This window comes from Gadus morhua, chromosome 9 (assembly GCF_902167405.1).
Source record: "Gadus morhua chromosome 9, gadMor3.0, whole genome shotgun sequence".
Taxonomy (NCBI): Eukaryota; Metazoa; Chordata; class Actinopteri; order Gadiformes; family Gadidae; genus Gadus; species Gadus morhua.
This window is the reverse complement of record NC_044056.1, coordinates 6443540-6456039: the sequence shown is the minus strand read 5'-3', so window position 1 is coordinate 6456039 and position 12500 is coordinate 6443540. Positions and strand designations below refer to the sequence as shown.

Genomic DNA, 12500 nt, shown 5'->3' with positions numbered 1-12500 from the left:
TTAATTAACTGAGAACAGGCGAACGTACGGAAGGAATTAACGTAACAGTGTGTGGTCGCCAGTTGGATTCTGTTTTTGCCTGTGAACCTTTTTTTTCATCTCACACACACACACACACACACACACACACACACACACACACACACACACACACACACACACACACACACACACACACACACACACACACACACACACACACACACACACACTTGTTGATGCTTTGACCCGAGATTCTTTTAATACTCTCATGAATAGGCGCTTTAGTCATACATCTGCCTGGTGGAGTAATTGTTATGTTTATTTGTGGCTAGCGCCCTCTTGTGGTATAGAAAGGGTGTTTCCTGAAGTATTAAACATGGTAACATACAAGCATGCATGGTGAATGTTACTACGATAACATAAGCATTCGTTCAAATATTATGCAAGTCTGAGTATAAATTCTGAATATATGACATGACTTTTTCCTATATTTTTTACCTAGACGTCTTACTTTCTATAGCTCGTTCACTATAATTCCTTTACGGAAACGAGCAGTAGTATTTACTAGTCGAGCAGGAAGAATTGAGAAAGCTGAGCTGCTTCGGCATCATTTAAGGCAACATTGAGTTGACTGGTTCAGGAAAGTCGATTTAGGCTGCTACTCTTATCTTACCTAGTATTGGCACTGTAGTATTATGTGTAAGTAAGTATGCTCAAGGAGAGCATCTAGGATTGTTAGGAATGGCCTAGGTAACGACGAATGGAACTGAGCCTTTGGGATTATATGGGATTTCTTCTGAAATAACATTTCGCCTTTCTCATCACTCTTCCAGCACATTGTCTCAGTGCTGCCATGCAGTGGTGGCCCTGCTGTACCCCTTCACCTGGCAGCACACCTACATCCCCGTGCTCCCCCCCTCCATGCTGGACATCGTGTGCACCCCTACCCCCTTCATAGTGGGGCTTCTGTCTAGCTCGCTGCCACGGCTCAAGGACCTGCCTATAGAGGAGGTGAGGCCTTCATCTCTGGCTTCTCGTTGTTTATCATGGTGATGTGTACTCTCTGCAGCCTTGGGCGTCATATGACAATGGGTGACAAATATGTGTCGCCTATTTTTATATATTTCTTTCTTTCCCCCAGGTTCTCGTGGTTGACCTCTGCAACAGCCGTTTCCTACGACAGGTAAAATGCTGAGATTTATTAATCTTATGATGTGAAATAACATTTGAAATAGACTACAAGTGTAAATCCGATTTATTTTGCCGTTTTTGTAGCAACTAATCAAACAAAGAAGGGAAATTTAACATAAGTACAAACTTTCACTGATAAAGAAGTTGTTGGCTAGACTACAGAGTTTCGAGCTATTTGAATGAAAAGCCTTAACCTCTGGTCCGTTCCCTCTGGGTGGGTCTCTCAGCTGGATGATGAGGACTCCATCCTACCACACAAGCTGCAGGCTGCCCTGGAGCATGTACTGGACAAGAGGAAGGAGCTGGCAAATGACAAGGATGACCTCCCCAGTGGTGAGTCAACCAGCCAATATTACTAAGTATTACTTTGTATCTGCTGGGAGTTTTTTTTGAAGGTTGTGAACCTTAAACAAAATATGTGGTTGGACTGCAAAACTATTCAACATCCTTATTCTCTCTCGTTCTCTCTCTCTCTCTCTCTCTCTCTGCTGATGCACAGACTCTTGTTCCCTGAGCACGGTGGTGTCCGAGGCGTTCGTCCGCTTCTTCGTGGAGATGGTGGGCCACTACTCTCTCTTCATGTGCGGTGTGGAGCGGGACGAAGAGTCGGCCGTGTCCTCTCCCTCTTCCCCGTCGCCTTCCGCCGTCTCATCGTTCCAGCGCGAGCCCTTCCGCAAGGCCGTGACCTCCAAGAGCTTGAAGAGGTTCCTGGAGGTGTTTATGGAGACCCAGACATTTGCCGGATTCGTCCAGGAGAGGGAGCTACGCAAGCAGGGCCTCAGAGGTGAAGTGAGAGGGTAGCCAGGGTTTCAGATACATGGAAAGAATTGAGGGCTTAAGACTCGTGACTGACATATCAAATGATATACATTTGATCACAGCTGTGAGTCATTTAAAAACGTGTTTTTTGTTTGAAAATATATGCATGATATTGATTGCAATATAATACATACACATATTTTGATTAAGCAGTCTCTTTATTCTTGACATTTACATTCTATACATTTAAATTAGAGAAGTACAGTTTTGGTTTGCAGGAAGTAAAAAACGTAATAATATAGAAACATATAAATAATAATAAATATATATTAAATAATGAATAAACAACTTAATTAACTTAATGAATATCATTGTCTGTTTTTGTTTGTGTCCAGGTCTGTTTGAGGTCAGGGCTCAGGAATACCTGGATTCACTCCCTGGCAGTGAGCAACGAGCTGTCAACAAGTTCCTCAAAGGACTACTGGGTAACCTCTCACCTCCTTGTTAAACTGCCTGGGCTGTACCCACCATTGGCTTTTATTAAACAGTTTTATTTTTATTTTCCAAAGTAAGTTCATTTTTCTGGAAAATAACTTCAATGTGTTGTCATGCTATTTTTCAGGCAACAAGATGAAGTTCCTGTCTAAGAAATGATATAGCGGTTTGAGTATTGTTCAAGTGTGAGTAAAGCATGTGAAAGGAAAAGGAAGACGAAGAGGAAGCAAAAGAGAGGAAGAGGAAGGAGGGCATGGACCAGCGATTAATTGCTGAAGATAAGACCTACGGTTTTGAAGGCTTGTGCACATGTAGAGAATACAGTGAATGGGAAGGGTATGTAGAAACTCCGCTCAGCTAGCTTGCTCGCTAGCGAGCAAAGACTAATTCCAGTGACGTTGTGTGGAGTTTCTCATGCAGCTCGGACCAAATAAAACCCTGAAAATTCCCTTCCTGTGTGGAAATTGACACCATGGAGACCAAACAGATGTGTAACTTCCATCAAATCCGGAGCCCAGATTTGAGCACTGACTTTATAGTGTATGTGTCGTAAACAGAGGAGGCAAAAGCTGTGCTTCAAGGTGACTGCACCCAAATTTGCACCAAAAGACATTTTCTGAAAATGTGTCGTTGACCAATTTTATTAGTTTGTACAATGCATTCCAAAACAATACATTCCTATACAGCACTCATTCCAACAATTTTTGTTTATTATATTTGTTCCTTTAAATACAGTAGTACAACTTCTTCTTCCACAGGAGGCTTTAAGTTAATTTATGTGTTTTAGAAAAAAAACAAAGAAAAAGCTCCTGTAGTATGAATGAGTCTGAGTGTAGCTCAGACTGTTTAAATACCACTCTGGCGTGTACCACTGTACTAAGTAAGCGAAATAGGAACATTATCATCTTTAAAAAGTTATTGAGTGTGAAGAAAACGATGTAAGAGGTAATGCATGTGAATTGCAAACTTGTTTCAATATGAGTTGAAGTTTGATTTTATAGGACAAACATATCTTAGGAATGTCTTTATCAATGTGCTTCTACAACAGCTCTAGATCTGCATTTAATTTGACTCAGAATGCAATGTAAATGTATAAATAAAGTGATTTAATTAAAACAATCAATGATTTATGAATATATTTTTTTATTCATTTTTCAGTTTAGCAGTTATGGTTTCAATTTCAGTCAGGGTAGCTTTGTCATATACTGTATCTCTCATTAAGCACAATAACCTGTACATCCGCTAGAGGGCATTATAATCACCTGCATCCTACATTAAGCGTCAAAGTTCCCTTTTGTCGCCATTCATAAAAATGGTTAGAAAATAAATCCTATCGACTAATTATTTTCTTCTTTCCTTTGGCCTTTGAGGGACCTAACTTAAATCATTTGTGCGATGATGACCTATGTCAAAAGGTGAAAAACTCTACCAGCCTTTATAAATAGTTAACCTCTTAAGGCCCACAGTTTAGGCAATAGGACCCATTTTTGCAAAGACCTTTCTTTTCTTTTATTCTCTGTTTTAATAATCGAATGATAATATCTTCTGTCTGTAGCCTATGCATTAGGCCTGCACAATCAAATAAACCATGTCCTTACCTAAAGTTTAAAAAAGAAGGGGGACGAGACTGCAGGCTACAAGCAGAATTCAATGTATACATACCACACGCATCGTAACGACAGACCTGTCTTCATTTCTGTACCATAAACGGGCTATTCTTAGCTCTCCGTACATAAAGGGCTTGCGTCCCCCACTTGTCTTTCCAAGCGTTCGTCCCTCCTTTCAAAGGCAATGACAATTCTCCCAGCTTGTTTTTCTTGAGTCAATTTCCTTTCCCCCCCTGTGGCTCCAAGCCCTCCCCTCCCTCCCCTCCCTCCCTCCCTCCCTCATTACGTGATGAGCGGTCACAACTGCCTCCCTCTCTGCCTGCGTCCCCTTTCTGTGTCTTCCACTCTTCATATCATACCACAGCTAATTCCTGAAATTCCAGCCCTCCTTGCGCTTCAAACGGCTCAAGCAGAGAGGGCATACATTCATACAAACATACATACGTAGACATATTTAGTTCTTCATAAATAAAAAAAATAGATATCCTCCAAATATTTTCCACCACCTGTCTTCCAGAGGCGACCGCGTTCCGCAACAGGTAAGGTGCTCCCGGTGTGTAGAGTTGTGCAGTCGGACCCGCTCGAGTCATTCCTCAACTATTGTCGCTGTCGTAGACGAGTTGCTTATTTGTTTAGTCTGTGTTCGCCGGATGATTGGTTTATGGTTTATGGTTTGTTGCTCCCGATATCCTCGCCTCGGTTGCATCGCAGCGAACTAATTTACTCATTTGCTGTCGTCGGCGACAACATTCTTGAAATAGTTATAATTTTTTGGGGGAATTCCTAGACATTTTTTTTTCTTCAGCTGTATTGGGAATGACATCCTGCGATTTTTACCGGAACTTTGAGAAGGAAAGTAATAACGTCATTGGCACGAATCAGGCTGTAGTCAACATTAGTTCTTTCTTCATAACGTTTAGGCATGGACGTAACCCATGGGAAAAACTCTGGTTAAACTTATACCAAGACTGTTTAATGCAATACAGGCTCATACTGCTGACCGTAAGGCTAGTTGATAACCAGCCCATGCGTGTGTGAAGCCTCATTCAAAGTCATGAGCAACAACTTCGCGTTCTGATTTCCTGAGACAAAAGCTAGACGTGCGCGCCGACTGGACCTGGAACTTCTTGAATGTGAAATAGCATCGTACAGGAAACTTTTGGTTCATCCATATACATAGTATCGACATCTACTCTATTTGAACATGATTTAATGACTAATACTAATAACAAAATGCCAATAATTATTATGACTCATATTATTACGATTATTTATACTATTGTTATATAAAACAAATAACATGATAAGCAATGAGTACAGTTACAAATGTTATTATTAAATTACAGTACCCTACTTTAAATAATCTGAAGTTAGGCACGGTGCTTCAGCTTAAATACATCTTTAAAGTGTTTTTTTATACCTACAGTACGATATATTGAAGTGTGTGTATGTCTGTGTGTGTGTGTGCTTGTGTTTCATGACATGATTTGAGGTCAATATAAATAATTGCATTGTTTTAAATGATTGATAATATATAAACTGTAGCTGCAGTGAGATAGAACAGACAGCCTTTATCCTTACAAATATAATACAATTATGTTGACCCTTTATTTGACCCTATGTATGTGTGTGTGTGTGTGCGTGTGTGTGTGTGTGTGTGTGTGTGTGTGTGTGTGTGTGTGTGTGTGTTTGTTTAGAAGGGTCATGTAAAAGAGTATGGTATAAGAGAGAGACTATGGTATATTACACAATTTTCCTTTCGCTATAGAAGCTAGCAATCATAAGAGCAGGCTAAGGCAATGTGTTGCGTTTGTATATGTGTGAATGTGTTTGTGTGTGTGTCTGAGTGTGTGTGTGTGTGTGTGTGTGTGTGTGTGTGTGTGTGTGTGTGTGTGTGTGTGTGTGTGTGTGTGTGTGTGTGTGTTAGTGTGTGCATGCATGCGTATGCATGTCTGTGTCTGCCTGTTTGTGTGTGTGCGTTGTGTTTGTGCATGTGTTCGGTATGTGTTTGTGTGTACGGGTGCTTGATATTGTTCGTGCCCGTAAGTGTGTGCGGGTGTGTGTGTGCGTGCGTTAGTGTACATATGTGTGTGAGTGTGTGTGTGTGAGAGTGCATATGTGTGCATGTGTGTGTGTGTGCGTGTGTGTGCGTATGTGTCCTATGGGACAGCTGGGGGGAGAGAACCAGCCACAGCATAGAAGCAGCAGGTGTAGCAGTCCAGGGTCACTAAGTGGACACCTGTCAGGACCCTCCCTAAATGTGTGACCACCCGAAATATTATTTCCCTTTTTCCACAATGGACACTTTGCCAAGACACACCCACGCACAAGCACACACACACATCATCTTTGTCCCTTTTCTCCCCTTGAGTAACGTTATAATGCAACTTCCAACAAATGCATTTGTTCCCTGAATTAGTTTATCAATGTTAAACTGTAATGTGTTCATATCAGAGTTCAGAGTGAGTGTGTTTATATCTCATGGGATCAATGTCTTTGTGCGTCTGTTTCTATGTGTCTTTATCACTGTGCATCGCTTTGCTTTATGGGTGTGTCTGTGTGTGGGAGTATATATGTATGAATGTGTACTTTTGTTTGCGTGTTGCCATGCATGTATGTGTGCGTTTGTGTGTCTGTGTGTGTGTGTTTGTGTGTGTGTCGGGGTGCGTGCATGTGTGTGTGTGTTTAACAAGATGCCTTAAACAGGTCCTCTCCCTGTATGGCAGCGGGTGAAAGCGAGCGAGGATTTCTGTTGTAATGTTTTGTTATTTCTTTCGGTGGCCGTGCTGCTCATCCCACATTGCGATCATTCCTTCTGCCATCGCCCTCCACGCGAATAATACACACACACACACACACACACACACACACACACACACACACACACACACACACACACACACACACACACACACACACACACACACACACACACACACAGAACGCACACAAACGTAGACACACACATACAATCATGCACACACAAAGAACCAGGCACACACAAGCACACACATGCACGCACACAAACACAAACCACAGACACACATAAAAGCATGGACAAACACACACACACACACACACACATGCACACACACACACACACACACACACACACACACACACACACACACAAACACACACACACACACACACACACACACACACACACACACACACACACACACACACACACACACACACAAACACACACACACGCCCGTGTGTGTATTTGAGTCAGCCCCTGGTTCATTGTGTCAGAGTAATCTTATTCTGATAGAGACTAGGTTGGAGCTGACCTGTTGACCCCGGGAGTTGTCACCTGACAGGGCCAGCCTGGGGGGGGGGGGGGGGGGGCTGTGTAGAGGGGGTGGTAGTAGTGGTGGGTTTGGATGATAATAATAATGAAAATAATTACTATTATAATGATAATAATTCTAATAATAAAAAAATAATGATAATAATAATTATAGTAGTAATGATAATAATAATAATAATATAAATAGTATAAATAATGATAATAATAGTAATAACAAAGATCATAATACTCATTTCGATCATAAGCATCATAATAACAATAATGTGATATAAACATAATTTAATAATATAAATCTTATAACTCATACTGGGCCCCATGCTTCAGTCAGTCCAGCATTATCCTATAATATGGCTTTCCTTTCGGACTACGTTTCCCAGCTTTGCATTCCTGGCCCGATTAGTCCAGATCGTGCCCCCTTACCACCGACACACACACAAGCATACGCTTACGCACACAACCAACTCCTAACCAATATATCAGCATCAGCGGCAGTTTTACGAGCACACTCTCTAATATAACCCTGCGTGGTATTAGCTCCTATGTGCTATCTGCCTGTGCTACATAAAGGGTTAGGATCTGTGATGTGTGTACTGACCTGTTGCATATGTTATTATGAGTATATAATGTATGTCTTTGTTATAGTTGGGAAGAAGGGGGGGGGGGGGGGGGGGGGGGGGGGGGGGGGTGGGGGGGGGGGGGTTGTGGGTCCACCAGCCGGGGGATTATCAGGGTATTGAGGGGCCTGGGTGGAGGGTACCGTAGGTTGAAATGCGGCATGAAGACGGGAGAGTTGAGCTGAGTTGAGAGAGGGCAGACTGGCTAATTTAAGGGGCTTAAGTCATTAAGCCCCTTAAATAAGTTGGTTTGACATTGGAATAACCCTCTAATCATTTATGGGGGGACACAGTATCCATAGTGAGGGAGCCAGTAGCTTACTGGACTGACTGAAGTTGAGGTTTGCATTGGTTAGAATCAACTTGATTGAGGTGGAACTAACTTAATTGACTTAATTTGTTGTTATAATTCATAGAATGTATAAAAAAAAAAATGCTCCAATAAAATGACCTAACTAACAGGACAATTGGAAGTGCATTTGCGTTTGAAATATTAATTACCAAAGTTCCAAATTTTTCAAAATACAATATGTTTTTGTTAAACGTTTTAATGGCAATACTAATATAATAGGACGAATAAGCATTAGTGACAAACCTCAGTGTTCCACTAACCTTCAACATGTTGCACATCTCCTCTCCATAGCCGGCTAATGTTATTATCCATGGAGTGTCTGCGCGTGAATGGCACACATGGCTTTCTTTGTGGCCTAACTCCTATTATAAGATTAAATGAGAATGGGGTTTATTTCTGGTGTCTATTCTGCATTATTAATGTCTTGGGTGTTTGCAAGTGTGTGCATGCGTGCGTGTGTGTTATGTGTGTTATGTGAGTTACCATAGAGGATAGACCAGTCATTTTACAGGAAGTTTGGCTGAACGTCAACTCAGAGGAAGGGGGGTGGGGGAGTGGTGGAGATTGTTGCTCACACCAACTGAGCACTTCAAAACACAGAAACACAATGACTTATGACCAAAACCAGGACCAATGTTTCCCTCTTAAGAACATCCTCTCTCTCTCTCTCTCTCTCTCTCTCTCTCTCTCTCTCTCTCTCTCTCTCTCTCTCTCTCTCTCACTCTCACTCTCTCTCTCTCTCTCTCTCTCTCTCTCTCTCTCTCTCTCTCTCTCTCTCTCTCTCTCTCTCTCTCTCTCTCTCTCTCTCTCTCTCTCTCTCTCTCTCTCTCTCTCTCTCAATCTCTCTCTCTCTCTCTCTTGCTATTATCATTTGCAACTTTTCTTTATTGACCATGAATGGGCACATAGATGACAGTAGCAATACGCTGACTAAAAGCAACATATTAAGTCAGAAAATATAAATACAGACCTCTATGTAAATGAAATAATAAGAAACAGAAGAGCCAAAAATAACAGAATAATTAAGGTGAACAATAGCAAAATACTTGGATTTAGAAGCAAATTGTAAAAGTTAGACCCCACTCTTCTCTGCTTCCCTATATCCCCTATTCTCTGCTGCCTCTGTTTTAAGTGAACATGGAGGACAAAAAGAACAGGAATTGGAACTGCTTCCAGACATTTTTCATAAAAAACTCTTGTGTTTGCTCGTGCCCGATGTGTGTGTGTGTGTGTGTGTGTGTGTGTGTGTGTGTGTGTGTGTGTGTGTGTGTGTGTGTGTGCGTGCGTGCGTGCGTGCGTGCGTGCGTGCGTGCGTGCGTGCGTGCGTGCGTGCGTGCGTGCGTGCGTGCGTGCGTGCGTGCGTGCGTGCGTGCGTGCGTGCGTGCGTGCGTGCGTGCGTGCGTGTGCTTCCCAACACTCAAATGTAGACGTAAATGACGGGAACGTTGTCAATCCCATTACGGACTTAGCTAGCGATCGTAGTGCTAAGCTAATGCCAGCCCAGCTCACTTATCCAAACTAATTAGAGGCACAGCTGTGTCATCCCTTGCTATAATATAATCAAGGGTCGTGCTGACAAATAAATACTAGAGCCAGTGGTATCCAAGACCCTGGACTAGACTTGAACCACCGTGGCCAGTATGGCTCCGTCGGCGAGTTTAATGTGTGTTCGCTAACAGGACCATGAAACACTGAGTCATGTTAACATGTTTCTCCTTCTCCCTTCATCTTTTGAGTCATCCACTCATCCTCAACCCAACCCAATTGTCCTCCCCTTCCTTTCCTCTCCACTCACTTCCTCTCCTCTCCCCCTACTCTCCCCCTCCTCTCCTCTCCACTCACTTCCTCTCCTCTCCCCTTTTCTCTCCCCCTCCTCTCCTTTCCTCTCCTCTCCCCTCCTCTCATCTCCTCTCCCGTCCTCACCTCTCCCCTCCTCACCTCTTCTCTCCTCCTCTGCTCTCCTCGCAACTTCTCCTCTCCCCTCCTCTCCTCTCCTCTCCTCTCCTCTCCCCTCCCTCCTCTCCTCTCCTCTCCTCTCCTCTCCTCTCCTCTCCTCTCCTCTCCTCTCCTCTCCTCTCCTCCCCCCTCCCCTCCTCCTCATCTCTTGTCGTTTCATGTCATGTTGTCTGTTTTCCTGCTTGTCATAATCTATTTTCTGATACGGGGCGATTCAATTTACTTACATTTAAGTCGGGGATTAGCAAGCGTTGGGCTGCGTGGATCTCATCTGTATTAGGCAATCACCTGTCGCCACCTTGCCTCAGGAGAGACGGTGTGTGCTGGTGTATACCTTTTTAATGATCTCCGTCGTTGAGCCCAGGGACGTCCACATTCGGTTTACCACCAGAGTTGCTTAATGTAGCTTGCTAACTTTGAGTCAACATCTATCTATTCATTTGTAATGCGTGGATGACGAATGAATATTTGAACGACAGGTTTACACGCCGGATCTTCGCCATCACTCCCAAAATGACCAACGACTTTTGAATTGTTTCCTTTCAGGACCTACCTCCCAGTCCACCCGTCCCCCCCCACCCCCCTCCACAACGCACCCTAGCCGAAATCCTCAGCACCCATTGGACCTCCACCCTCTCTGACTTCCCCCCCCCCCCCTCTCCCCGGCCCTCTCCCTGACTCCCTCTCCCTTCCCACCCACACCAAAACAACCGCCCTTTTTATTGGGGCCGCTCCCTCACCCCCACCACGTCTGCAGAGTGGGTACCGGCCCCCTCGCCCGGGGGCGGGAGCGAGGACCTGGGCGAGGGGCTGGACAAGCCCCTGGAGAACGATGCGGAGGGCGTGTGGAGCCCCGACATCGAGCAGAGCTTCCAGGAGGCGCTGGCCATCTACCCGCCCTGCGGCCGACGGAAGATCATCCTGTCGGACGAAGGCAAGATGTACGGTACGCACTGCCCCCCGCCGCGCTCTGCTCGCCTCCGCTGTGTAGTCGCTGGGGTCCTCGTAGCGCCGCCCCCCCTCCCCCCCCCCCCCCCCCCCCCCCCCCCCCTTCCTCCTCTGGCTGCTTGTGAAAAGCAGTTTGGGGCGTCTAGGCTGTCGCTCAAAGATAAACGACCGTTGAGAGAAAAAAAATTGAATGCACTTTCTGATCCAGTGGCTCTTTGATTTCATTTTTTTGGTTTCTGTTTTAAAGACGAACACACACAAACACACATGCACATCTTTTCGAGTGTGTGTATGTGTGTGTGTGTGTGTGTGTGTGTGTGTGTGTGTGTAAGCCGTTAACTTTTTCAAAGTGAATCAAAGTGAACTTTACTTGACCTGACCTAAAATGGCCCTTTTCTCCATAAAAGCTGATAAAGACAATGATAGTTGTACTGGTACTCATGCAGTTGTCATGCAGGAAATGAGGCTGATTAAACCAGCCGTCATCCACACCACACACGCTCCACAGATTGATAGCCAATAAATGATCCTCGACATTCAATACAGCATAGCCGTAGCAGTTAAGTAGTATAGTCATATAATCATATAACTTTATTTTTGTTTATATGACTTCAAAGGCACTAAATAACCAACAGTACGACATTGCAACATTGCAACATAAAAATACCCTTCTTAAATGTTTTACACCAGTGCTACATGACTCATGTTCGCCCAGTGCAACTTATAGGAGTCATCGTCTTCCCTTCAGCTAGTCTACACAGTACAAAATGACATATTGCTTCACCACCACAGACACACACGCACACACACACACACACACACACAGACACACACACACACACACACACACACACACACACACACACACACACACGTCTCACTGTATACTCAGCTACATTTACAAAGGGCCTTTGTCATTTTCCCACAGACTCTCCCACTCTCTGGCTTACTGTATTTGGACAGCATATTTGTGCTCACACACACACACACACACACACACACACACACACACACACACACACACACACACACACACACACACACACACACACACACACACACACACACACACACACACATACATTCACATACATTTACACACATACATTTGCACCCTCACACACTCATACACACACACACACACATACACACACACCGAAAGACACATAGATATGCTCACACACACACACACACACGCACGCACACACATTTTGCACACGCATGCAAACAAACTCACAATCGCCGACTTTCACCAGCTCTCAACGGCAGTCTTAATGGTC

The 12500-nt window shown here is 44.0% G+C and overlaps 2 protein-coding genes across 7 annotated transcripts in view; both read left to right on the top strand.

Moving 5' to 3' along the window:
• si:dkey-82f1.1 (DENN domain-containing protein 2A) overlaps positions 1-3555 on the top strand; it is a 40942-nt gene extending 37387 nt beyond the window's left edge. Inside the window, exons 16-21 of the mRNA XM_030365933.1 lie at positions 816-993; positions 1124-1165; positions 1401-1506; positions 1673-1957; positions 2328-2417; positions 2555-3555. Coding sequence (XP_030221793.1) covers positions 816-993; positions 1124-1165; positions 1401-1506; positions 1673-1957; positions 2328-2417; positions 2555-2586 — 733 coding nt within the window. The 3' untranslated portion in view covers positions 2587-3555. The remainder of the gene's footprint in view (positions 1-815; positions 994-1123; positions 1166-1400; positions 1507-1672; positions 1958-2327; positions 2418-2554) is intronic.
• A 796-nt stretch (positions 3556-4351) lies between these two features.
• tead4 (TEA domain transcription factor 4) overlaps positions 4352-12500 on the top strand; it is a 36011-nt gene continuing 27862 nt past the window's right edge. For 3 of the 6 annotated variants that reach the window (XM_030366273.1, XM_030366272.1, XM_030366270.1), the window contains exons 1-2: positions 4353-4573; positions 10819-11218. In XM_030366273.1, coding sequence (XP_030222133.1) covers positions 11212-11218 — 7 coding nt within the window. In that variant the 5' untranslated portion in view covers positions 4353-4573; positions 10819-11211. Of the gene's footprint in view, positions 4574-10818; positions 11219-12500 lie in introns of those variants that run through there. The other 3 variants (XM_030366271.1, XM_030366274.1, XM_030366275.1) reach the window with 3 other exon arrangements.